At 41.7% G+C, this 27,924-nt stretch overlaps 1 protein-coding gene across 5 annotated transcripts in view; it reads right to left on the reverse strand.

Moving 5' to 3' along the window:
* Nucleotides 1-896: 896 nt before the first annotated feature.
* LOC109898455 (kazrin) overlaps nucleotides 897-27,924 on the reverse strand; it is a 262,241-nt gene continuing 235,213 nt past the window's right edge. Inside the window, exons 6-17 of one of the 5 annotated variants that reach the window (XM_031787564.1) lie at nucleotides 16,556-16,692; nucleotides 12,819-12,989; nucleotides 11,514-11,694; nucleotides 10,757-10,890; nucleotides 10,264-10,390; nucleotides 6,509-6,714; nucleotides 6,118-6,236; nucleotides 5,815-6,046; nucleotides 3,716-3,817; nucleotides 3,327-3,493; nucleotides 3,086-3,197; nucleotides 897-2,916 (exon numbers count right to left, since the gene is read on the reverse strand). In XM_031787564.1, coding sequence (XP_031643424.1) covers nucleotides 2,758-2,916; nucleotides 3,086-3,197; nucleotides 3,327-3,493; nucleotides 3,716-3,817; nucleotides 5,815-6,046; nucleotides 6,118-6,236; nucleotides 6,509-6,714; nucleotides 10,264-10,390; nucleotides 10,757-10,890; nucleotides 11,514-11,694; nucleotides 12,819-12,989; nucleotides 16,556-16,692 — 1,847 coding nt within the window. In that variant the 3' untranslated portion in view covers nucleotides 897-2,757. Of the gene's footprint in view, nucleotides 2,917-3,085; nucleotides 3,198-3,326; nucleotides 3,494-3,715; nucleotides 3,818-5,814; nucleotides 6,047-6,117; nucleotides 6,237-6,508; nucleotides 6,715-7,898; nucleotides 10,391-10,728; nucleotides 10,891-11,513; nucleotides 11,695-12,818; nucleotides 12,990-16,555; nucleotides 16,693-27,924 lie in introns of those variants that run through there. The other 4 variants (XM_031787609.1, XR_004202658.1, XM_031787665.1 and 1 more) reach the window with 4 other exon arrangements.

Genomic DNA, 27,924 nt, shown 5'->3' on the forward strand with positions numbered 1-27,924 from the left:
ATAAGCATCTATTTGAAAACATACAATATAAACTCTCTTTCTCATTTAATGGAAATTTCCCCTCTGTTCTGTTGTCAGTAGTCTGACTATATATGGATGGGATATGCTTGTTTTGAAAGTAGATTGTGACACCATAACAAAGTCAACAGTATAGTGTGTGTTTTCTGTAACACATAAGCCATTGATGTTCACACCACATCTCACAACCACAGTTAACTAGTTTGAACTAGTCTAATGTTCCCGCTTTGTATCTCTATATGACTGTGTTCACTAGGGTGCTGGGGTGACGCCCATGGCTGACAGCCTTGTCTTCCTCTGGTTCGAGTCCCCCTCCAGCTGTTTGCATATAGAGACATGGCTGTGGAATGCAGTGGTGAAATATACTGTTGTACTGTTGTATGGTATACATCAGGGGTGTCAATCCCATTCCATGGAGGGCCTAGTACCGGTTTTTCATTTAAATTAAGACCTAGATAACCAGGTGAGGGGAATTGTTTAATAATTAGTCACCTTAATTCATCAATCAAGTACAAGGGAAGAGCAAAAACCTGCAGACACTCGGCCCTCCGTGGAATGAGATTGACACGTGCTATACATACTGCATACAGCTCATGCACTCTTGCTACAATCATGTGTGGTAAAGATAATTTAGTTATTGATAATAAAACAAAGATTTCCCTTGACATTCTGTCCTGTGAAGACATTCTAAACCATGGTATTATTTAACTGTTCTTTTGTTTGAGGTCCTTTATTATCTGCAATGCAAAATGTACAAACATTTACAACATTGTAATCTCTGTGACACAGAGAGACACACTGCAGCTAAATCTTTACCTTCTAATGAATTGATTAGTAATATTGTAATACAGTATTTTCCCCATATTTACAGTGACACATGGAAGTGAAGTGCTTTTATTGCTTTCAGTAAAGTTAAGAATATTTATGACAAACATATCAAACTATAGTCTGTATTTTTATAACATTTTTTATCTTTAACTCTGCATTGTTGGAAACTGACCTGTAAGTCAGCATTTCACTGTTAGTCTACACCTGTTGTTTACCAAGCATGTGACAAATAACATTTGATTAGGTTTTTATCTGTACCTCTTAGCACACCTAATTCTCTTCACGGCTGTTGTCTCTCACAATATAGAATGTAATGATAACCTTACACAGAACCCAGTGAATGGCGGGTTCCGAAGAACAGGTTCCAAGTTCCAAGTAGTAGTCATCTGCAACTTTTGAGCCAGGAAACCCAGGCATGCCAACACCAGACCCCTGCAGGGGGAGGCAGGCCAGACAGTGAGATACAGGAAACCTATACATGCCAACATCAGACCCCTGCAGGGGGAGGCAGGCCAGACAGTGAGATACAGGAAACCTATACATGCCAACATCAGACCCCTGCAGGGGGAGGCAGGCCAGACAGTGAGATACAGGAAACCTATACATGCCAACATCAGACCCCTGCAGGGGGAGGCAGGCCAGACAGTGAGATACAGGAAACCTATACATGCCAACATCAGACCCCTGCAGGGGGAGACAGGCCAGACAGTGAGATACAGGAAACCTATACATGCCAACATCAGACCCCTGCAGGGGGAGGCAGGCCAGACAGTGAGATACAGGAAACCTATACATGCAAACATCAAACCCCTGCAGGGGGAGACAGGCCAGACAGTGAGATACAGGAAACCTATACATGCCAACATCAGACCCCTGCAGGGGGAGGCAGGCCAGACAGTGACATACAGGAAACCTATACATGCCAACATCAGACCCCTGCAGGGGGAGGCAGGCCAGACAGTGAGATACAGGAAACCTATACATGCCAACATCAGACCCCTGCAGGGGGAGGCAGGCCAGACAGTGAGATACAGGAAACCTATACATGCCAACATCAGACCCCTGCAGGGGGAGGCAGGCCAGACAGTGAGATACAGGAAACCTATACATGCCAACATCAGACCCCTGCAGGGGGAGGCAGGCCAGACAGTGAGATACAGGAAACCTATACATGCCAACATCAGACCCCTGCAGGGGGAGGCAGGCCAGACAGTGAGATACAGCAAACCTATACATGCCAACATCAGACCCCTGCAGGGGGAGGCAGGCCAAACAGTGACATACAGGAAACCTATACATGCCAACATCAGACCCCTGCAGGGGGAGGCAGGCCAGACAGTGAGATACAGGAAACAGGGCATAGACATCAAAGAACCAGGACATCAGGCGTCTTCCTTCCATGTGTCCTCCTCGCATGGCTACATTTTCATCAACATCAGGAACAGACCACTTTCAGCCTCCATGGACTTGGGATGGTTTGTTTTATTGCCCAGAAGTGACTTTTTCCTTTAGATGTCAACATTCTTTTGTTTGATATGCGGAAACACATTATTAGCATAATGTTCCTTGATAGATGTTACACCAGATGCCTTGATAAAGAAATGTTGTGATGTTCATTCTTAGAAAGGAAACATGGCACCAGTGTTGCAATGTGGAATTTTGAATGTTACCACATTTTCATAGTTTTCCCGATTCAAACATAAGGCATTACGTCCACTTATCTATTGACATTTACTGTACAACAAAAGAAAGAAAATGTCTCTAAAGTTGAAAAAGATTTTAATTCCCAAAAATAAGATGAAAAGTTAGACTGTCAACAAGCAGGTATTATGTTGACTCTGAGTCCAACCACCAGTATCCACCTCAGGCTAAATGGGAACTGCATTGAAATCCTTGGTGGCGCTGCATAGTTTAGACATTGGTGATCTCAACACTGTTGTAGGTGTGCATGGGACTGCCCTTCGTCCTGGGCACAGCCTGCACCCGCGCCTCTCTGGGCAGAGATCCACAGCTGCCATGGTAACCAAGGCCCCGTCCAATGGCTGTCTTTGGGCTGAACCTTAGAGGACTCTGGGAAAATGAAAGGAAGAATGAGTCACAAAGCAAAACAGAGCTTTTACCCAGTGGAAAAATACAGTTTGAATATCCGCAGTACAAGTTTGAATAACTATCATTTTTATAACATGTATTATTTTGAGTCTTCTTGAATGAAATTGTTATTAAAGTAGTTTCTTGCTACCTTGCCTGGTCTTCGTCTCATGGATACACTCTCGTCATTATAGCGGCTAACAACAGAAGGTGATTGTGGTGGGGTTCCCGACGTATCACAATCCTGCTCAACACGACTATTCCTGCAAGTAGTAGGAAGGAGGGGAGATTTAATTGAGCTCACTGCTGTGAACACTTCCTCAACAAAACATTCCACTTATTACTACTGCTAAGGAGCTTAAAACCATAAATGATAGAGCCAGACTAATCACCTGGCAGGGATGGCGAGAGCCTTCATCTCCTCATATAGGTGCCGATGGAGCATGTGTTTGTGGCTGGGGATTCCCAGGGCCCTGCCCATGGCATCTGCATCAAAGGAGGGGTCCAGAGCCAGCATAGCACCATGGACTCCCCTGCCATGGAGACTGTCAGCATACTCCTGGACAGTGGGACATAGAAACAGAATGTTTAGCGAGACAGAGGAGGTTTTCTGATTTATTCAAGAACAACAATGGCAAACAAGCAACTTGTCTCAATTTTACTCATCCTCCCCTATCAGGATGTAAACAGAGTATACACCAGTCTATTGGCCCCAAAATGGAGACAGTTAGAACGGAATCCAGGTCTATTCTGATGTTTCTGTTGTAGGAGAAAGACACACTTTTAGGTCTATGTCTCTGATCCACTTCATGACTCTGTGGCAGGTCCAAACTACAGGGTCCTGGTGCTGGTGCTCACACTGGGCCCGGCGAGCCTGCAGCACCTGCACACCAACAACACACATACAGTACTGTTACTGTACAGTTACAGTACTGTTACTATAAGATTACAATACGGTACTGTTACTATACAGTTACAATATGCTATTGTTACTATACAGTTACAATACTGTATTGTTACTATACGGTTACAATACGGTGCTGTTACTATACGGTTACAATACTGTATTGTTACTATACGGTTACAATACGGTGCTGTTACTATATGGTTACAATACTGTATTGTTACTATACAGTTACCATACTGTATTGTTACTGTACGGTTACACAACTGTATTGTTACTGTACGGTTACACAACTGTATTGTTACTGTACGGTTACAATGCTGTGTTGTTACTGTACGGTTACAATACTGTTACAAAACTGTATTGTTACTATACGGTATTGTTACTATACGGTTACAATACGCTATTGTTACTCTATGGTTACAATACAGTATGGTTACTATACATTACAGTTACTATACGGCTACAATATAGTAATGTTACTATACGGTTACAATACTCTACTGTTACCATACGGTTACAATACGCTACTGTTACTATATGGTTACAATACAGTACTGTTACTATACGGTTACAATACAGTACTGTTACTATACGTTTACAAAACAGTTCTGTTACTATACGTTTACAAAATGTTACTGTTACTATATGGTTACGATACGCTATTGTTACTATGTGGTTACAATATGGTATTGTTACAATACAGTACTGTTACAATACGGTTACAGTATGCTACTGTTACTATACGGTTACAATACAGTACTGAAACTATACGGTTACACTACATTGTTGTTACTATATGGTTACAATACAGTACTGTTACTATACGGTTACAGTATGCTACTGTTACTATACGGTTACAATACAGTACTGTTACTATACGGTTACAATACGCTACTGTTACTATACGGTTACAATACGCTACTGTTACTATACGGTTACAATACATTGTTGTTACTATACGGTTACAATACAGTACTGTTACTATACGGTTACAGTATGCTACTGTTACTATACGGTTACAATACGCTACTGTTACTATACGGTTACAATATATTGTTGTTACTATACAGTTACAATACAGTACTGTTACTATACGGTTACAGTATGCTACTGTTACTATACGGTTACAATACAGTACTGTTACTATACGGTTACAATACGCTACTGTTACTATACGGTTACAATACATTGTTGTTACTATACGGTTACAATACAGTACTGTTACTATACGGTTACAGTATGCTACTGTTACTATACGGTTACAATACGGTAATGTTACTATACGGTTACAACACATTGTTGTTACTATACGGTTACAATACATTGTTGTTACTATACGGTTACAATACAGTACTGTTACTATACGGTTACAGTATGCTACTGTTACTATACGGTTACAATACGGTAATGTTACTATACGGTTACAACACATTGTTGTTACTATACGGTTACAATACATTGTTGTTACTATACGGTTACAATACAGTACTGTTACTATACGGTTACAGTATGCTACTGTTACTATACGGTTACAATACAGTACTGAAACTATACGGTTACAACACATTGTTGTTAATATACGGTTACACTACGGTAATGTTACTATACGGTTACAATACGGTAATGTTACTATACGGTTACAATACGGTAATGTTACTATACGGTTACAATACGGTAATGTTACTATACGGTTACAATACGGTAATGCTACTATACGGTTACAATACATTGTTGTTACTATACGGTTACAATACGGTAATGTTACTATAGGGTTACAATACGGTAATGTTACTATACGGTTACAATACATTGTTGTTACTATACGGTTACAATACGGTAATGTTACTATAGGGTTACAGTACTGTACTGTTGTACGGTTACAATTCTAACCACAGCAACACAAGTACACAGTGAGGAGAGGCTGAGTGGTCACTCTAATGTCACAGTATTGGTAATATGACTACAGTTCTGACCTCTTTGTTGAAGTTGATCAGTTGCAGGAGCTGTATAGCCAGGAGCAGGCTGTTTTGGTGGGACTCTGTGGTGACGTTCAGGAGTCTCTCTAGGTCTCGTCGGCTGAGGGAGTTGAGCACCCGACCATCCACCAGTTGATTTTGGAAGGCTTGGGAATACTGTGGCAACCCGACGTCACTCAACCAAGATTTGGCAACCCAGTGATGATCCATTTCTGCAGCCTTTGATAGCCTAAAAGTTTAGGCAGGTACACTTAGTAATGTGTGTGTGTGTTGTGTGTGTGTGTGTGTGTTGCAGCTTACCCCTGGCCAGCCTCTGCCTCCCTGTAGTCCTCGATGGCGAGGCGGAGCTTCCTGCGGTGCATGGGCTTACTGATACCCAGTCCCAGCTCCAGGTCCTCGTCTGTCATCCCCAGCAGCACCTGCAACCAGGGGACACCCATCCAGAGCACTCTTATCAATATACACCTGCACTGAAAATCACTCTTACACTAAGGCACACACACACACACATGCAAGCATGGACGAGGGAATACTAATGCAGATGCTATGAGGAAGGAAAGCATGCTGAAATTACTGTTTTACTGGGAGGACGAGGGATTCTTAGAAATAATGTTATCATCGTTACAGGCTGTATAAAAACAAGCTTAAAGTGGATGTGTACTTGTTACATGTTGAAGCGTTGAGGCCGTACCTTGCCACTTTTGACGTTTTCCGTGCAAGCACGGATATACATGGGCATTGCCATGACAACCTCCAGCCAGGCTTGTACTGGCCCTGCCTTCCACAGTGACATGGGCATGTTCCGAGTGAGCTCTGCCTGCTGGAGGCGGTCCAGCTGCTCCTCTCCATCTGATAGGCTGTGCTGTTGTGTTGATAGGCTGGAGAGGCTGTCAGTGTCTGTCAGGATTGGTCAGGGGAAGTAGGAGTACAGGACAGGGGAGGGGTTTGGGGTCAAAGGAATTGAGAGGCAAAAATGACTAATCCAACTCAAATTTAAAGGCCCAGTGCAGTCAAAATCATTTTTTTCTGTGTTTTATATCATATCTTCTGTACAACAGGTGATGAAACTAACACTTTAAAAGTGTAAACACTTTTGATCAGTGCTATTTTCTGATGGTTGCTAGTTGAAAATACAATCTACACAGGACCTTCTTATCAGCAGGTTTGCATGGGCGAGAGTTTCGGCTTTCCATGGTGTCAACACCATATGCTAAATTGGTTAGTAAACCAGTAACAAATAGTTCCAAAGTTCCCTGCCAATAACAGCTAGTTTTCTGTTTTCCCCTCCCCACACATACCACTCCCAGGCAGTCCCAGCAAAATGATTGCTTTTAAAAATAGTTTCTTGCTAAAAAGATACTTTAGCCCATTTTAATGGAAATGTATTAAAGGTACTTAATTGTTACCCAGAAATAATTTGATATTGGCATAAAAACGGCTGCATTGGGCCTTTAACCGTAGAAAAGGGAGGAGGATATATACTGTATATCACTGTATACCTAGGATATTACTAACATTCCTCTGAAACATTGACATGGCTACAATATTTACCGTCTACTGAAACCTATTGGATTGTTTGGCAACTCGTGAACCTGGAATTATGTCCCCCGCAGCTAACATCAAATGTCATTTCATGACAGCAGTATTATTAATTGAATGGCAGAGGGTCTCACACATGCGACAGGACCAAGATAGCATAAAACAGCTCTGGGACTAGTATGAACAGTCAGTCACTGCTCTATACATCCAGCAGATGGTGCCAGAGTAATTCACCACAGCAGAGTATTATTAAGGTCTCTATTATCTGACAGATGACTTATTAGATGCCTTAATATGATGACATTACAGAATAACTCATCACACTACAAATGGGATATTACAGATTGAGGACAGGTGCCACATCTGGGCAGGTGACTCAAGCACTGACAAATCCAGGAAAACATTTTAAAATGTTACAATGAAAACTATTAGTACGCATTTCATAAAGACAGAGACCTTTCTTTAGTTCTAGTGTTAGTGAATACTGTGTGAGTAGGGTTAAGGTTTGCATTTAAATGGTTGAGTTTGAATGATCTTGTGGGGATGGAATGATTTTTTTTGACACTATAGGCAAATATTAGAGATTGAGACACAGTAGAAATACATGGGTCACATTATTCATAAAACTAACTGCTGCTGTGAATTTACCACCTGTTTATCCAAGTCTTAAACAAATAAGTAAGCGGCAAAATCCAGGAGGATTAGCAAGTGTGTCTTCTGCCTTGTTCATGTGCTGAGAGGGAGGCCTACATAAATACAATCTAGGATTTTTTCAGTAGGTTTTCAAAAGACAGCGCAGGAGGTAATTTTCCTTCAGGAGTATCGTTTTATGAATGATCTCCACAGTGTAGAAACAGACACTTGGTAATTCACAGATGAGGAGTTATTTTTTGGGGAGGGAGGGATTCATGCCCCCTGAGAGTGAAAGAGACACCAAGACACAAGAACAGATTACACATGGAACAGAATAACACCACATGGTTATTTAGTTGCTGGTTTCATTTTAAAATATGATTTTATTTGAATCATTTATCATATTCATTTGTTAAGATGTTAAAGCTCCTCATCCTCTGCCAACAGTTGAAGACAGGTCAGATTATCTTACCCTTGAAGTTACTTCTTGTTCTTTAAATAAAATACTTTGAAAGATTTTCTCTTTTATGCAACATCTTCTAAATTACAAAACATGAAACAAATGATCATCATAATCACAAATGATCATCATAATCACAAATGATCATCATAATCACAAATGTAAGAAATTAGGAGGGTTGTATGGTAAAGAGAATGAAAATGGGAACGGGTTATGTTTTGGGAGGTTAGGGAATATGAGGATGCTTGAGGTTGTTCATTTTACTGCTAACTAATGGATTCCTAACCGAAGCAGCAGAGGAAATCATTCAGGGGTTTTACTGCACAGTCCTATGCTTACCGTTGGCACATTAGATAGTTGTCCATTTTAAACTCAATAAGGACAAAAGCGATCTTACAAGGCAGTGACACACATCTACTCTGACTACTCTACTCTGTTTTGTTAAAGATTAAACTTGAACCTTTGGCACTTTAAAATGCTTTCAAACCGTGTGTGTGTATCAGATACATTGATACATTTGTGTGTTTTCTACTTTTTTACTACCATTGTTTTTGGAACCTTATTTTGGTTTTCAGCTTTCAGTCTGAGAAATGCATATGGATCGATTTAACACATCTACAAGCCTGGCAGGGTACCATAATTCTTTAATAATTGATCCGATTGTAACGGTCAGTGTCTATCAGAAACATTCAGCATGGTTAGAACAGAGCAGGAGGCCTACACAAACAAGCACATATCAATCCTCTACCGATCTAACATTCCTATACTGCTAAACATGTATCTATACAAAGCACACTATTCACATCAGACACTCTGGTACTCACAGCATCATCCTCTATAAGGCTATCCTTTTTGTCGATGCTGCCCAATGAGCTATTTAAATGTGTTGTTCCTCCCCTATTATGACAGAATAAGCAATAATGCCTGCTCCCCCCAGCTGTAGCAGTTTCACTTGTTCTACACTACAGTGTCAAAAACTCCTTACTGTAGCTGTACAGTGGGATGTTTCTGGTCCATTGTTAACCGGAATATCAAATGTCCTTCTGATTGTTACATTTTTATCATTTTCTTTCAGTTTCACTATAAGAAACCTGGTCGTTCCATAGACTTCAATGTTGAGCACTAAATGATACCACGGGTCCAGTGTTCTTCTGTTCGTAGATAACGTCATGGGTTATACTAGTGCGTATAATATATACTTATTCTCCATTCACAATGTGGAGGGTATTCCTCATTCATATCTTCATGAGAATATAAAGAATTGGCCAACTAAGACTGGGGATGGGAAAACTCTAAATAAAAAAGTATGATAAAAGCAACTATAAAATAAAACAGTTATCAGACAAAAGACATTTACAAACACTAGGTGCCGATTTACTACTATTAACATATTCACACCAGTCCTTCATGTCTCCAGTTATAAAAACACATAAATATTCATTTAAATAAAAGATTACACAGCATGAACATGTCCACACATAATTATCTCTTGTATATATTTATATGCATGTAAACATATATACATATGCATACATGTACATCTATAAATATATATTTAATTTACATACATACATTTTTGAGGATAATATACATTTTCTGGGGGCAGCAGTTGTCTCAGGTTTTTCTTGTGGGCACATACGGCAACACACTCGCAAGCATGCACATGGTCAAACAAACACACACACACACACACACACGCACAGAGAGAGACAGAGACAGACACGCACATCCGCATGCACACAACCACACATAAATCCACACACACCATCACCAGTCAGCATCCTCCTCTATGTAATAATCAGGGATGGATGTACCATCAAACAGGCCCGGGTCCATTGACTTGCGCTGCTTTCCCCGAGCAAACACCCGGGAGAGGGAGCCCAGACACATCTTCTCCTTCTTCTTAGTCTTACGCTTCTGGTCCTCCAGGTCCTCCATAGACTAGACCAGGGGAAGGAGAGGGCAGTAGGAGGGATAGAGGAAAGAGAGTGAAAGGGGCAGAGGGGAGTAGGACAGAGAGAGAGAGAGTGCAGAGGACAGACAGACATTCGGGTTAGTCAATGAAACAGGAGATTCTCACTCAAACGACTTTCAGATTCAATCACAGAACTACAATAACCAATACTGCAACGGAACCAAACCAACTGAAAGAGCAGGTAAAGACAGACAAACAGACAATACTGCAACGGAACCAAACCAACTGAAAGAGCAGGTAAAGACAGACAGACAGAACAAAGAGTGGTAAAGGTACTTATAGAGAATTGCGGAGGTGTGATTACTTGGTCGGGGAGGCCAGGCAGCTCTTACATTGCAGAGGGAGTGTGTCCGATGGCGGGGGGAGTTGATGTCACTGGGGGTGGACGACCGATCCCCGTCAGCCGCCGACGCGTCCGAGATGGTAGAGGGCTGGCGGGAGTGACAGGGACTGACCCTGACCACCGCTGGAGAGGAGAGACACACACATTAGTCACCTCACACTGAGCCACTGTAATGGTTGTGCTGTTTGTGTGTGTGTGCGAGAGAGTGGTCCTCTGTAGCTCAGTTGACAGAGCAATGGTGCTTGCAACACCAGGTAGGTTCGGTAACCAGGACCATCCATACTTAAAATGTAAAATACTAAAAGTATTTGGTTTTAAATATACTTAAGTATCAAAAGTAAAAGTACAAATAATTTCAAATTCCTTATATTAAGCAAATAATTTCAAATTCCTTATATTAAGCAAATCATTTTTTTTTACAGATGGCTAGGGGCACACTCCAACATCCAGCCATCATTTACAAATGAAGCATGTGTGTTTAGTGAGTCCATGACCAGGGATGTTCTCTTGATCAGTGCATGAATTGGACCATTTTCCTGTCCTGCTAAGCACTCAAAATGTAATGAGTTCTTTTGGGTGTCAAGGACAATTTATGGAGTAAAATGTACATTCTTTTCTTTCGGAATGTAGTGAAGTAAAAGTCAAATTTGTCAAAAGTATAAATAGTATAGTACAGATACCCCAAAAAACAACTTAAGTAATACTTTAAAGTATTGTTTACTTAAGTACTTTACACCACTGCCTACCCTGGCGGTCCACAGTGTGTCCGTGGTAGAGTGTTTGTTGGCTCTGGCGGATGGCAGCGGTGAGGGGCAGGTCTCCCTGCATCGCCCACTCCTGACTGCCGTTCACCACCGGCTCTGAGGGCATGGCCAAGGACTGGCGCTTCGGCACGTCCTTAGTCAGCGTGGCCAGGGACTGTTTTGCCTGCCATAAATACACACACAGGGCGGTAAGATACAGTGGTACAGACACACGCACATACACGTACATACGTGCTTAGAGGCATGTATGCACTGATGCACCATACACACATACACTGAGTGTACAAACACCTGCTCTTTCCATTACATAGACCTGCTCTTTGCTGCTCTTTCTATGACATAAACTGACCACGTGAATCCAGATGAAAGCTATGATCCCTTATTGATGTCACATGTTAAATCCACTTCAATCAGTGCAGATGAAGGGAAGAGACAGGTTAGAAGAATTTAAGCCTTGAGATAATTGAGACATGGATTGTGTATGTGTGCCATTCAGAGGGGGAATGGGCAAGACAAAATATTTAAGTGCCTTTGAACGGGGTATGAGAGTAGGTGCCAGGCGAACTGGTTTGAGTAAAGAACTGTAACGCTGCTGGGTTTTTTACGCTCAACAGTTTCCCGTGTGAATCAAGAATGGTCCACCACCCAAAGGACATCCAGCCAACTTGACACAACTGTGGGAAGCATTGGAGTCAACATGTGCCAGCATCCCTGTGGAACGCTTTCGACACCTTGTAGAGTCCATAACCTGGTGAATTGAGGCTCTTCTGGGGGCAAAAAGGGCTGTAACTCAATATAAGGAAGGTATTCTGAATGTTTTGTACACTCAGTGTGTATACACATAGGAGCACTGATACACCTATAGGTGTAGGCACATGTTTGGAATTGCAGGGTATGTTGAAATGTGTGTGGGATTAGATGGGACAGATCATTCCATCAAGGTTAGCACAATTCTCTAGCTGTGAGCACTTGACAGAGACAGAGCTATTCTAGCTCTGAGAAATCTTATCAGCTACTGCTGCTGAGTGTAGTGAGGACTTAGAGGAGTGGCTGGCTGTTGTTGGCTGGCTGTTGTTGGCTGACTGCTGTTGTCTGGCAGTGGAGAGGATTTAAGGACACGGACTAAATAATGAGTCCATCTGTCAGTCAGGCAAGACAACAGACTCTAAAGGGTACCTTAACAAGGCAGAAAATGCAGGAATTCCGATTCAGAGCTAAACCTGTGTATGTCAGTGCATATTGGTGTATGTGTGTATCAGTGTGTGTGTGTGTGAGTGAACGTCTCACCATGGTGAGTTCAGCCTCCAGCTCTTTGATGCGGTTCTCCTTAATGTCCATGTGAGAGCGCAGGATGCAGGCCTGCTCTGTGGCCTCTTTGGTCTGCCTCCTCAGATCCCATTTCTCCCTCTCCAGCACATCCTTCTCCTTAGCCAGGGCCTTCACCGCATCCTCACTCTCCTACAGTACAGAACACAGATACTGTCAATCTTCACACTCCCAGCATTGCCTCAAACCAGTGTGTGAGCACATGACTGCTCAATGAAGCCCTGGTGTGTTAGTTATCCTATTTCAAACTGTTTGGAGACTATCTGGCTCCTGTATAGTGGATGTAGTGTACATTTTGGTGCTGGTCGTAGTTGAGCATAAATGTGAGTGGTTTTTGGGGGTATCTGTACGTTACTTCACTATTTATAATTTTTACAACTTTTAATTCACCACATTCCTAATGAAAATAAATGTACTTTTTACTCCAAACATTTTTCCTAACACCCAAAAGTAATTGTGACATTTTGAATACTTAGCAAGACAGAACAATGGTCCAATTCGCACACTTATCAAGAGAGTATCCCTGGTCATCCCTACTGCCTCTGATCTGGTGGACTCACTAAACACACATGCTTTGTTTGTAAATTATGTCTGTGTTGGAGTGTGCCCCTGGCTATCCGTAAATAAATAAAAACAAGAAAATTAAGTATATTTTAAACCAAATACTTTTAGACTTTTACTCAAGTAGTATTCTACTGGGTGACTTTTACTTGAGTCATTTTCTATTAAGGTATCTTTACTTTCACTGAAGTATTACAATTGGCTACTTTTTCCACCGCTGCTGGTCGAAATTGAGCGTAAATGTGACTGTACCTTTCTGTGCTGGTCGTAGTTGAGCGTAAATGTGAGGGTACCTTTCTGTGCTGGTCGTAGTTGAGCGTAAATGTGAGTGTACCTTTCTGTGCTGGTCGTAGTTGAGCGTAAATGTGAGGGTACCTTTCTGTGCTGGTCGTAGTTGAGCGTAAATGTGAGGGTACCTTTCGTGCTGGTCGTAGTTGAGCATAAATGTGAGGGTACCTTTCTGTGCTGGTCATAGTTGAGCGTAAATGTGAGGGTACCTTTCTGTGCTGGTCGTAGTTGAGCGTAAATGTGAGGGTACCTTTCTGTGCTGGTCGTAGTTGAGCGTAAATGTGAGGGTACCTTTCTGTGCTGGTCGTAGTTGAGCGTAAATGTGAGTGTACCTTTCTGTGCTGGTTGTAGTTGAGCGTAAATGTGAGGGTACCTTTCTGTGCTGGTCGTAGTTGAGCGTAAATGTGAGGGTACCTTTCGTGCTGGTCGTAGTTGAGCATAAATGTGAGGGTACCTTTCTGTGCTGGTCATAGTTGAGCGTAAATGTGAGGGTACCTTTCTGTGCTGGTCATAGTTGAGCGTAAATGTGAGTGTACCTTTCTGTGCTGGTCGTAGTTGAGCATAAATGTGAGGGTACCTTTCTGTGCTGGTCGTAGTTGAGCGTAAATGTGAGGGTACCTTTCTGTGCTGGTCGTAGTTGAGCGTAAATGTGAGGGTACCTTTCTGTGCTGGTCGTAGTTGAGCGTAAATGTGAGTGTACCTTTCTGTGCTGGTCGTAGTTGAGCGTAACTGTGAGGGTACCTTTCGGTGCAGGTCGTAGTTTAGCGTAAATGTGAGTGTACCTTTCGGTGCTGGTCGTAGTTGAGCGTAAATGTGAGTGTACCTTTCGGTGCTGGTCGTAGTTGAGCGTAAATGTGAGGGTACCTTTCTGTGCTGGTCGTAGTTGAGCGTAAATGTGAGGGTACCTTTCTGTGCTGGTCGTAGTTGAGCGTAAATGTGAGTGTACCTTTCTGTGCTGGTCGTAGTTGAGCGTAAATGTGAGGGTACCTTTCTGTGCTGGTCGTAGTTGAGCGTAAATGTGAGGGTACCTTTCGTGCTGGTCGTAGTTGAGCGTAAATGTGAGGGTACCTTTCTGTGCTGGTCGTAGTTGAGCGTAAATGTGAGTGTACCTTTCGGTGCTGGTCGTAGTTGAGCGTAAATGTGAGGGTACCTTTCTGTGCTGGTCGTAGTTGAGCGTAAATGTGAGGGTACCTTTCTGTGCTGGTCGTAGTTGAGCATAAATGTGAGGGTACCTTTCTGTGCTGGTCATAGTTGAGCGTAAATGTGAGGGTACCTTTCTGTGCTGGTCATAGTTGAGCGTAAATGTGAGTGTACCTTTCTGTGCTGGTCGTAGTTGAGCATAAATGTGAGGGTACCTTTCTGTGCTGGTCGTAGTTGAGCGTAAATGTGAGGGTACCTTTCTGTGCTGGTCGTAGTTGAGCGTAAATGTGAGGGTACCTTTCTGTGCTGGTCGTAGTTGAGCGTAAATGTGAGTGTACCTTTCTGTGCTGGTCGTAGTTGAGCGTAACTGTGAGGGTACCTTTCGGTGCAGGTCGTAGTTTAGCGTAAATGTGAGTGTACCTTTCGGTGCTGGTCGTAGTTGAGCGTAAATGTGAGTGTACCTTTCGGTGCTGGTCGTAGTTGAGCGTAAATGTGAGGGTACCTTTCTGTGCTGGTCGTAGTTGAGCGTAAATGTGAGGGTACCTTTCTGTGCTGGTCGTAGTTGAGCGTAAATGTGAGTGTACCTTTCTGTGCTGGTCGTAGTTGAGCGTAAATGTGAGGGTACCTTTCTGTGCTGGTCGTAGTTGAGCGTAAATGTGAGGGTACCTTTCGTGCTGGTCGTAGTTGAGCGTAAATGTGAGGGTACCTTTCTGTGCTGGTCGTAGTTGAGCGTAAATGTGAGTGTACCTTTCGGTGCTGGTCGTAGTTGAGCGTAAATGTGAGGGTACCTTTCTGTGCTGGTCGTAGTTGAGCGTAAATGTGAGGGTACCTTTCTGTGCTGGTCGTAGTTGAGCGTAAATGTGAGTGTACCTTTCTGTGCTGGTCGTAGTTGAGCGTAAATGTGAGGGTACCTTTCTGTGCTGGTCGTAGTTGAGCGTAAATGTGAGGGTACCTTTCGTGCTGGTCGTAGTTGAGCATAAATGTGAGGGTACCTTTCTGTGCTGGTCGTAGTTGAGCGTAAATGTGAGGGTACCTTTCTGTGCTGGTCGTAGTTGAGTGCCATGTACCTTTCTGTGCTGGTCGTAGTTGAGTGCACTGTACCTTTCTGTGCTGGTCGTAGTTGAGCGTAAATGTGACTGTACCTTTCTGTGCTGGTCGTAGTTGAGCATAAATGTGAGGGTACCTTTCTGTGCTGGTCGTAGTTGAGCGTAAATGTGACTGTACCTTTCGGTGCTGGTAGTAGTTGAGCGTAAATGTGAGTGTACCTTTCTGTGCTGGTCGTAGTTGAGCATAAATGTGAGGGTACCTTTCTGTGCTGGTCGTAGTTGAGTGCCATGTACCTTTCTGTGCTGGTCGTAGTTGAGCGTAAATGTGAGAGTACCTTTCTGTGCTGGTCGTAGTTGAGCGTAAATGTGAGGGTACCTTTCTGTGCTGGTCGTAGTTGAGCGTAAATGTGAGGGTACCTTTCTGTTCTGGTCGTAGTTGAGCGTAAATGTGAGGGTACCTTTCTGTGCTGGTCGTAGTTGAGCGTAAATGTGAGGGTACCTTTCTGTTCTGGTCGTAGTTGAGCGTAAATGTGAGAGTACCTTTCTGTGCTGGTCGTAGTTGAGCGTAAATGTGAGTGTACCTTTCTGTGCTGGTCGTAGTTGAGCGTAAATGTGAGTGTACCTTTCTGTGCTGGTCGTAGTTGAGCGTAAATGTGAGGGTACCTTTCTGTGCTGGTCGTAGTTGCGTATGAAGTCTCGGAGCTGCTCCTCCCGGCTCTCCAGTGTGGTGTACAGCTGCTGCATCTGGTTCACCAGGTCTGCCTTCTCCACCTTCAGACGCTTTCGGTCAGACTTCATAGCTGTGGGACACACACACACATTTTCACACACACACACACATTTTCACACACACACACACACACACACACACACACACACACACACACACACACACACACACACACACACACACACACACACACACACACACACACACACACACACACACACACACACACACACACACACACACACACACACACACACACACACAAACACACACACACATTCTCTAAAGGCTTTAACAGAAGGTTGGGTCAGAGATGCAGCTATATTTGATTACCACAAGATGACACTGTGGCTTATTGTAAAATCCTAGGAAGAGCAACATTGTTATCCCAAACAGTGGTGTAAAGTACTTAAGTAAAAATACTTTAAAGTAGTACATAAGTCGTTTTTTGGGGTATCTTTATTTTACTTTACTATTAACAGTTTTGACAACTTTTACTTTTACTTCACTACATTCCTGAAGAAAATAATGTACTTTTTACTCCATACATTTTCCTTGACACCCTAAAGTACTCGTTACATTTTGAATGCTTAGCAGGACAGGAAAATGGTCCAATTCACACACTTATCAACATGTACTTTTGATACTCAAGTAGTATCTTATTGGGTTACTGACTTTTACTTGAGTCATTTTCTATTAAAGTATCTTTACTTTTACTCAAGTATGACAATTGGCTACTTTTTCCACCACTGATGCCAAAGAAGCACCACAGAGTAAATTATGTAAGGATCTCAGAAGGTAAGTGGTAGAGAGGCACTTAGTCATTCAAAACACGTAACCACACAGACTGATGTGGGCACTATGTTCACTAATCTTCTCCCAAAGACGGCTTGGCATAGTGGCATTGGCTACACAGGCAGCATGTTTAAAACAGCCAACTTCCAGGGTCAAGGTTTTCTTTTCAGTATAAGAGACCATAACTCCTAACCTGTATTGAGAGGTTATGAGACCATACGTAATAACCTGTACTGAGAGGATATGAGACCATAAATAATAACCTGAATTGAGAGGTAACGAGACCATAAATAATAACCTGTACTGAGAGGTTATGAGACCATACATAATAACCTGATTTGAGAGGTAACGAGACCATAAATAATAACCTGTATTGAGAGGTTATGAGACCATAAATAATAACCTGAATTGAGAGGTAACGAGACCATAAATAATAACCTGTATTGAGAGGTTATGAGACCATACATAATAACCTGAATTGAGAGGTAACGAGACCATAAATAATAACCTGTATTGAGAGGATATCAAAATAGTGAAGCCTCGACAGGCAGACTAAGATTGTGAGTCATGATAGCAAAGTATTCCTGAATCTTTCTACCAGGAAAAAGGAGAAGCTGTCCTCTCCATAACCGTAACCGTCATTCATTGAGCTTAAGTATTCCCAATGGTCTGCCTTAACCCTTCTCAATCAACATTCAAACCTGTTCTTCAATAGTTACACCAGAGAGCGCTACAGTAATGAGAACGCTGCCTGCCACCTGTTACTCCCTGATCGGAAGAGAGAGGAGAGAAGGAGGGATCGAGGGGGGAGGTTGAGAGATGAAACAGAAGTGATTGGTTTGTCTTCTTTATGTGCCGTGGGTGCCGGCATTCTACACACAGCCAGTCTGCCTTAGCAGGGGATGGGGTTTAACACATTAAAACCAGTAGCTAATGATAGCACAGACGTCATCCACGTATTCCTATCGAAAACTACCAATGCCTCATGAAGCGGGAAGTATTTGAATTTGAAGCGCATCATATTGCTGAATGGGGCTGAATGGCACAAAAAAATAATCGCAAACGATCATGGGAAAAGTGGCTGTAACTAGCAAAGAATCAATGGTCGATGTCGTCGTTTTCATCCTGCCTGAGAGAGTCAACCAGGAACCTCCTCGTAGCCTGCCAGCCTGTGATTGGTCTGTGTCAGCACATGGTCCTGTGTGACGACAAATGTAGTCAGAATGACTCACTATTTAATTAAATATCTCGATTTGTAGCAACTTTAAAATACTTCAGAATGGGAATTGAACTTGATCATAATAAACACATTTTAGAGCCCAAAACAGACATCTAATTTCATTTGGGCTATTCTGGTGATCCTATTTACATACAGTAGGCTTCCAAGGGCAGACCAGGGGCCTCGTTTATCAATCATGCGTAGGCACAAATCTGTCTATAAACCATGCATCGGATCATTTCCATTTAAAGTGTATTATGTATCTTTGGGCGCATTCGAGCAGATCACTTTTTTAAAGATGTTGACCAACATTGGCCAGCGTCTTTCAAAGTGTGTTGCATTATGGATATAAAAAAATGTAGACTCAACTGAAATCAATTGAAAAGTCAGAAGCAAAGCATTAAGGGAGACAACCTTTTTCTGGTTTTTTTTGGACGTAAAAGACACTACATGCTCACAAATGGTTGATGTCGCCACTTATCATTGGATATTATCAAATACATTTTAGAGGCTAAATCTGTGTCTGGGAAACCAGCCCTTAATGAGCAAGTACATTGCTAAGTGCATTTGACTGTTAGGCATATTGTTTACCCAGTAACTTATTTGAGTGTACAAAACATTAGGAACACCTTTTTAATATTGAGTTGCACACCCTTTTGCTCTCAGAACAGCCTCAATTCATTGGGAATGGACTCTACACAGTGTCGAAAGCATTCCACAGGGATGCTGGCCCACATTGAATCCAATGCTTCCCACAGTTATGTCCTGTTGTCTGGATGTCCTTTGGGGGGCACACATACACAATCCATGTCTCAATTGTCTCAAGGCTTAAAAATCTTTCTTCAACCTGTCTCCTCCCCCTTCATCTGCATTGATTGAAGTGGATTTAACAGGTGACATCAATCAGGGATCATAGCTTTCACCTGGTCAGTCTATGTCATGGAAAGAGCTGGTGTTCCTAATGTTTTGTACACTCAGTGTATAGTCTAATACTTTTCGTTACAAAGTGTTTTGTCCTTCATGTGATTGAATCAAATTCTGTTCTTTACATGCTTACTGACAACAGCAACATAAAGGTTGAGAAGTACATAAACACACAACAGATTGTAGTGATGCTGACATGCAATCAATTATCATAGAGTAAGAATCTTTGTGGATAATTAATAATGAGAAAGGTACATGAGAAAGGTACAAGGGCATGAAGTAACAACCAAGCATTTCCCATATGCTGCAAAAACACATATTTCTTATGTTCTCATTCCAGTAGCCTGTGCACTCACTGCCTGGTTATATTTTGAGAAAACCATTGCAAAAATACAAAACATGTCTTGTGACTGTTAGAAAGAGCTCGGGCTGGATTCTAATGTCCGTATCATCACGATATTCATTCCTTGGAACATGTTGGTCATGTTTGGCTACATGCAGGAGAAGTGGTATTTTGATAGCATCAACTTAAATAAGGTGAATGCCATTGTCGTGTTTCCTCGAAACAGCAGAAGTTGTTCAACTTGCTGTCTTTGCATATATACCTCGCCCACTCTACTTGTTGACTTCCGTCTACAGTCGGCTACTTTGGCCTTACCACTCAAACGTGACCAATATGAACATTTGCTTGAGAGTGTGCATAAATGTATGCACAGCCATATATGCACCGTGCCAAGTAATAAAATAAGGGAACTGCTTGTCAAGCATAGAATGGGGGAAATATATGGCACAAATGTGAGAAATTGTGAAAGTGAGCCTAATAATTATTTCCATTGTGAATTCATGCAATATACCTTGAAAGGCTATATATAATTACACCAAATCAGTGCATTTGTTACGATAATAATTAATACAAAGTACATTCATTTGTTAAATTAGAGGCACATGTGAGTTAAACTATTGTTGAAATACTATAAAATAATGATATAATGGGAAAATGGAATGAGAGGTGTCTGATCTTGCTTGTTACAGTACGTTTGATATGGTTACACAAGACAGATGGTTATTTAAGGCAAAAACTAAAGTAGGATGGGGGGGTGTATTACGTGAAGGTCTAGCAACCCAACAGTTGTGAGTTCGAATCTCATCACTGACAACTTTAGCATTTTAGCTAATTAGCAACTGTTTAACTACTTACTATTTTTAAGCTACTTTGCAATTGCTTAGCATGTTATCTAACCCTTTCCCTAACACATTTAGCTAACCCAAACCCTTTTAGCTAACCCTTCCCATAACCCTAACTGTAACCCTGACCCCTAACCCTAAACCCTAGCCTAGCTAACATTAGCCAGCTAGCTAACGTTAACCACCTAGCTAGAATTCGTCACATATCATATGTTTTGCAAATTCATAACATATAGTACGTTTTGCAAATTCGTAACATATAATACCAATTGTAATTCGTAACATATCATACGAAATGGGTGATGGACATCCACAAATTAATACATACCATATGAAACGTAACGTATCATACTAAATTGAGTGTCTCGGATTTACATACAGAAGGAACAAAAGGAACATCTCTGGACAAAAGGAATACCTATGTGAGAATGCTGTTCATTGACTACAGCTCAGCGTTCAACACCATAGTGCCCACAAAGCTCATCACTAAGCTAAGGACCCTGGGACTAAACACCTCCCTCTGCACCTGAATTATTATTTTTTTCCCCTCTGCAACTGAATTCTGGACTTCCTGACGGGCCGCCCCCAGATGATAAGAGTAGGCACCAACACATCTGCCACGCTGATCCTCAACACGGGGGCCCCTCAGGGGTGCGTGCTTTGTACCCTTCTGTACTCCCTGTTCAACCACGACTGCGTGGCCAAGCACAACTCCAACACCATCATTAAGTTTGCTGACGTCACAACGGTGGTAGTCCTGATCGCCGAAACGATGAGATAGCCTATAGGGAGGAGTGTCCACATCACCAACAAACTATCCTGGTTCCCCCTCAGGAGACTGAAAAGATTTGGCATGGGTCCCCAGATCGTCAAAAAGTTCTACAGCTCCACCATCGAGAGCATCCTGAACGGTTGCATCACCACCTGGTATGGCAACTGCTCTGCATCCGACCATAAGGTCGCTGCAGAGGGTAGTGCGTATGGCCCAGTACATCACTGGGGTCAAGTTTTCTGCCATCCACGACCTATATGCTAGCCGGTGTAAGAGGAAGTCTCAAAAAATTGTCCAAGACTCATAGACTGTTCTCTCTGCTCCCGCACGGCAAGCAGTACCGGAGCGCCAAGTCTAGGTCCAAAAGGCTCCTTAACAGCTTCTACCCCCAAGCCATAAGACTGCTGAACAATTAATCAAATGGCCACCGGACTATTTACATTGACCCCTCCCTTTGTTTTTACACTGCTGCTACTTGCTGTTTATTATCTATGCATAGTCACTTTACCCCTACCTACATGTACAAATGACCTCAACTAATCTGTACTCCTGCACATTGACTCGGTACAGGTACCCCCTCTATATAGCCTCATTATTGTTATTTTATTGTGTTACTTTTTTATTTACTTAAGAAAATATTTACTAAATAAACTCAACTTTATTTTATTTTTTAACTGCATTGTTGGTTAAGGACTTGTAAGTAAGCATTTCACAGTAAGGTCTACCTGTTGTATTCTGTGCATGTTACAAACTACATTTGACTCTATGAGTCTTGGACAACAACCCTAAGCACACAGCCAAGACAACGCATGAGTGGCTTCGCGACAAGTCTCTGAATGTCCTTGAGTGGCCCAGCCAGAGACCGGACTTGAACCCGATCAAACGTCTCTGGAGAGACCTGAAAATAGCTGTTCAGCAACGCTCCCCATCCAACCTGACAGAGCTTGAGAGGATCTGCAGAGAAGAATTGGATAAACTCCCCAAATACAGGTGTGCCAAGCTTGTAGTGTCATACCCAAGAAGACTCAAGGCTGTAATCGCTGCCAAAAGTGCTTCAACACAGTACTGAGTAAAAGGTCTGAATACTTATGTAAATGTGATATTTCATTTTTTCATTTTTAATAAATTAGCAAACACTTCTACAAACCAGTTTGTGCTTTGTCATTATGGGGTATTGTTTGTAGATTGATGAGGGAAAGAAACAATTTAATCAAATTTAGAATAAGGCAAAATGTGAAATAAAGTCAAGGGGTTTGAATACTTTCCGAAGGCTCAACCTTGAAGGAACTGGGCCTAGACTTGAGCCAAGTAGAATGATAAACAGATCTAATTACTGACACTGTGGAAGGACAGATCAGGCAGAAAGTATTGACTTATATACACTACTATTCAAAAGTTTGGGGTCACTTAGAGATGCCCTTGTTTTTGAAAGAAAAGCAAAAAATGGCTTTTCTTTCAAAAACAAGGACATTTCTAAGTGACCCCAAACTTTTGAACGGTAGTGTATGTCTAGCTCACACACACACACACACACACACACACACACACACACACACACACACACACACACACACACACACACACACACACAAACACACACACACATTCTCTAAAGGCTTTAACAGAAGGTTGGGTCAGAGATGCAGCTATATTTGATTACCACAAGATGACACTGTGGCTTATTGTAAAATCCTAGGAAGAGCAACATTGTTATCCCAAACAGTGGTGTAAAGTACTTAAGTAAAAATACTTTAAAGTAGTACATAAGTCGTTTTTTGGGGTATCTTTATTTTACTTTACTATTAACAGTTTTGACAACTTTTACTTTTACTTCACTACATTCCTGAAGAAAATAATGTACTTTTTACTCCATACATTTTCCTTGACACCCTAAAGTACTCGTTACATTTTGAATGCTTAGCAGGACAGGAAAATGGTCCAATTCACACACTTATCAACATGTACTTTTGATACTCAAGTAGTATCTTATTGGGTTACTGACTTTTACTTGAGTCATTTTCTATTAAAGTATCTTTACTTTTACTCAAGTATGACAATTGGCTACTTTTTCCACCACTGATGCCAAAGAAGCACCACAGAGTAAATTATGTAAGGATCTCAGAAGGTAAGTGGTAGAGAGGCACTTAGTCATTCAAAACACGTAACCACACAGACTGATGTGGGCACTATGTTCACTAATCTTCTCCCAAAGACGGCTTGGCATAGTGGCATTGGCTACACAGGCAGCATGTTTAAAACAGCCAACTTCCAGGGTCAAGGTTTTCTTTTCAGTATAAGAGACCATAACTCCTAACCTGTATTGAGAGGTTATGAGACCATACGTAATAACCTGTACTGAGAGGATATGAGACCATAAATAATAACCTGAATTGAGAGGTAACGAGACCATAAATAATAACCTGTACTGAGAGGTTATGAGACCATACATAATAACCTGATTTGAGAGGTAACGAGACCATAAATAATAACCTGTATTGAGAGGTTATGAGACCATAAATAATAACCTGAATTGAGAGGTAACGAGACCATAAATAATAACCTGTATTGAGAGGTTATGAGACCATACATAATAACCTGAATTGAGAGGTAACGAGACCATAAATAATAACCTGTATTGAGAGGATATCAAAATAGTGAAGCCTCGACAGGCAGACTAAGATTGTGAGTCATGATAGCAAAGTATTCCTGAATCTTTCTACCAGGAAAAAGGAGAAGCTGTCCTCTCCATAACCGTAACCGTCATTCATTGAGCTTAAGTATTCCCAATGGTCTGCCTTAACCCTTCTCAATCAACATTCAAACCTGTTCTTCAATAGTTACACCAGAGAGCGCTACAGTAATGAGAACGCTGCCTGCCACCTGTTACTCCCTGATCGGAAGAGAGAGGAGAGAAGGAGGGATCGAGGGGGGAGGTTGAGAGATGAAACAGAAGTGATTGGTTTGTCTTCTTTATGTGCCGTGGGTGCCGGCATTCTACACACAGCCAGTCTGCCTTAGCAGGGGATGGGGTTTAACACATTAAAACCAGTAGCTAATGATAGCACAGACGTCATCCACGTATTCCTATCGAAAACTACCAATGCCTCATGAAGCGGGAAGTATTTGAATTTGAAGCGCATCATATTGCTGAATGGGGCTGAATGGCACAAAAAAATAATCGCAAACGATCATGGGAAAAGTGGCTGTAACTAGCAAAGAATCAATGGTCGATGTCGTCGTTTTCATCCTGCCTGAGAGAGTCAACCAGGAACCTCCTCGTAGCCTGCCAGCCTGTGATTGGTCTGTGTCAGCACATGGTCCTGTGTGACGACAAATGTAGTCAGAATGACTCACTATTTAATTAAATATCTCGATTTGTAGCAACTTTAAAATACTTCAGAATGGGAATTGAACTTGATCATAATAAACACATTTTAGAGCCCAAAACAGACATCTAATTTCATTTGGGCTATTCTGGTGATCCTATTTACATACAGTAGGCTTCCAAGGGCAGACCAGGGGCCTCGTTTATCAATCATGCGTAGGCACAAATCTGTCTATAAACCATGCATCGGATCATTTCCATTTAAAGTGTATTATGTATCTTTGGGCGCATTCGAGCAGATCACTTTTTTAAAGATGTTGACCAACATTGGCCAGCGTCTTTCAAAGTGTGTTGCATTATGGATATAAAAAAATGTAGACTCAACTGAAATCAATTGAAAAGTCAGAAGCAAAGCATTAAGGGAGACAACCTTTTTCTGGTTTTTTTTGGACGTAAAAGACACTACATGCTCACAAATGGTTGATGTCGCCACTTATCATTGGATATTATCAAATACATTTTAGAGGCTAAATCTGTGTCTGGGAAACCAGCCCTTAATGAGCAAGTACATTGCTAAGTGCATTTGACTGTTAGGCATATTGTTTACCCAGTAACTTATTTGAGTGTACAAAACATTAGGAACACCTTTTTAATATTGAGTTGCACACCCTTTTGCTCTCAGAACAGCCTCAATTCATTGGGAATGGACTCTACACAGTGTCGAAAGCATTCCACAGGGATGCTGGCCCACATTGAATCCAATGCTTCCCACAGTTATGTCCTGTTGTCTGGATGTCCTTTGGGGGGCACACATACACAATCCATGTCTCAATTGTCTCAAGGCTTAAAAATCTTTCTTCAACCTGTCTCCTCCCCCTTCATCTGCATTGATTGAAGTGGATTTAACAGGTGACATCAATCAGGGATCATAGCTTTCACCTGGTCAGTCTATGTCATGGAAAGAGCTGGTGTTCCTAATGTTTTGTACACTCAGTGTATAGTCTAATACTTTTCGTTACAAAGTGTTTTGTCCTTCATGTGATTGAATCAAATTCTGTTCTTTACATGCTTACTGACAACAGCAACATAAAGGTTGAGAAGTACATAAACACACAACAGATTGTAGTGATGCTGACATGCAATCAATTATCATAGAGTAAGAATCTTTGTGGATAATTAATAATGAGAAAGGTACATGAGAAAGGTACAAGGGCATGAAGTAACAACCAAGCATTTCCCATATGCTGCAAAAACACATATTTCTTATGTTCTCATTCCAGTAGCCTGTGCACTCACTGCCTGGTTATATTTTGAGAAAACCATTGCAAAAATACAAAACATGTCTTGTGACTGTTAGAAAGAGCTCGGGCTGGATTCTAATGTCCGTATCATCACGATATTCATTCCTTGGAACATGTTGGTCATGTTTGGCTACATGCAGGAGAAGTGGTATTTTGATAGCATCAACTTAAATAAGGTGAATGCCATTGTCGTGTTTCCTCGAAACAGCAGAAGTTGTTCAACTTGCTGTCTTTGCATATATACCTCGCCCACTCTACTTGTTGACTTCCGTCTACAGTCGGCTACTTTGGCCTTACCACTCAAACGTGACCAATATGAACATTTGCTTGAGAGTGTGCATAAATGTATGCACAGCCATATATGCACCGTGCCAAGTAATAAAATAAGGGAACTGCTTGTCAAGCATAGAATGGGGGAAATATATGGCACAAATGTGAGAAATTGTGAAAGTGAGCCTAATAATTATTTCCATTGTGAATTCATGCAATATACCTTGAAAGGCTATATATAATTACACCAAATCAGTGCATTTGTTACGATAATAATTAATACAAAGTACATTCATTTGTTAAATTAGAGGCACATGTGAGTTAAACTATTGTTGAAATACTATAAAATAATGATATAATGGGAAAATGGAATGAGAGGTGTCTGATCTTGCTTGTTACAGTACGTTTGATATGGTTACACAAGACAGATGGTTATTTAAGGCAAAAACTAAAGTAGGATGGGGGGGTGTATTACGTGAAGGTCTAGCAACCCAACAGTTGTGAGTTCGAATCTCATCACTGACAACTTTAGCATTTTAGCTAATTAGCAACTGTTTAACTACTTACTATTTTTAAGCTACTTTGCAATTGCTTAGCATGTTATCTAACCCTTTCCCTAACACATTTAGCTAACCCAAACCCTTTTAGCTAACCCTTCCCATAACCCTAACTGTAACCCTGACCCCTAACCCTAAACCCTAGCCTAGCTAACATTAGCCAGCTAGCTAACGTTAACCACCTAGCTAGAATTCGTCACATATCATATGTTTTGCAAATTCATAACATATAGTACGTTTTGCAAATTCGTAACATATAATACCAATTGTAATTCGTAACATATCATACGAAATGGGTGATGGACATCCACAAATTAATACATACCATATGAAACGTAACGTATCATACTAAATTGAGTGTCTCGGATTTACATACAGAAGGAACAAAAGGAACATCTCTGGACAAAAGGAATACCTATGTGAGAATGCTGTTCATTGACTACAGCTCAGCGTTCAACACCATAGTGCCCACAAAGCTCATCACTAAGCTAAGGACCCTGGGACTAAACACCTCCCTCTGCACCTGAATTATTATTTTTTTCCCCTCTGCAACTGAATTCTGGACTTCCTGACGGGCCGCCCCCAGATGATAAGAGTAGGCACCAACACATCTGCCACGCTGATCCTCAACACGGGGGCCCCTCAGGGGTGCGTGCTTTGTACCCTTCTGTACTCCCTGTTCAACCACGACTGCGTGGCCAAGCACAACTCCAACACCATCATTAAGTTTGCTGACGTCACAACGGTGGTAGTCCTGATCGCCGAAACGATGAGATAGCCTATAGGGAGGAGTGTCCACATCACCAACAAACTATCCTGGTTCCCCCTCAGGAGACTGAAAAGATTTGGCATGGGTCCCCAGATCGTCAAAAAGTTCTACAGCTCCACCATCGAGAGCATCCTGAACGGTTGCATCACCACCTGGTATGGCAACTGCTCTGCATCCGACCATAA

This window comes from Oncorhynchus kisutch, linkage group LG1, assembly GCF_002021735.2.
Source record: "Oncorhynchus kisutch isolate 150728-3 linkage group LG1, Okis_V2, whole genome shotgun sequence".
Taxonomy (NCBI): Eukaryota; Metazoa; Chordata; class Actinopteri; order Salmoniformes; family Salmonidae; genus Oncorhynchus; species Oncorhynchus kisutch.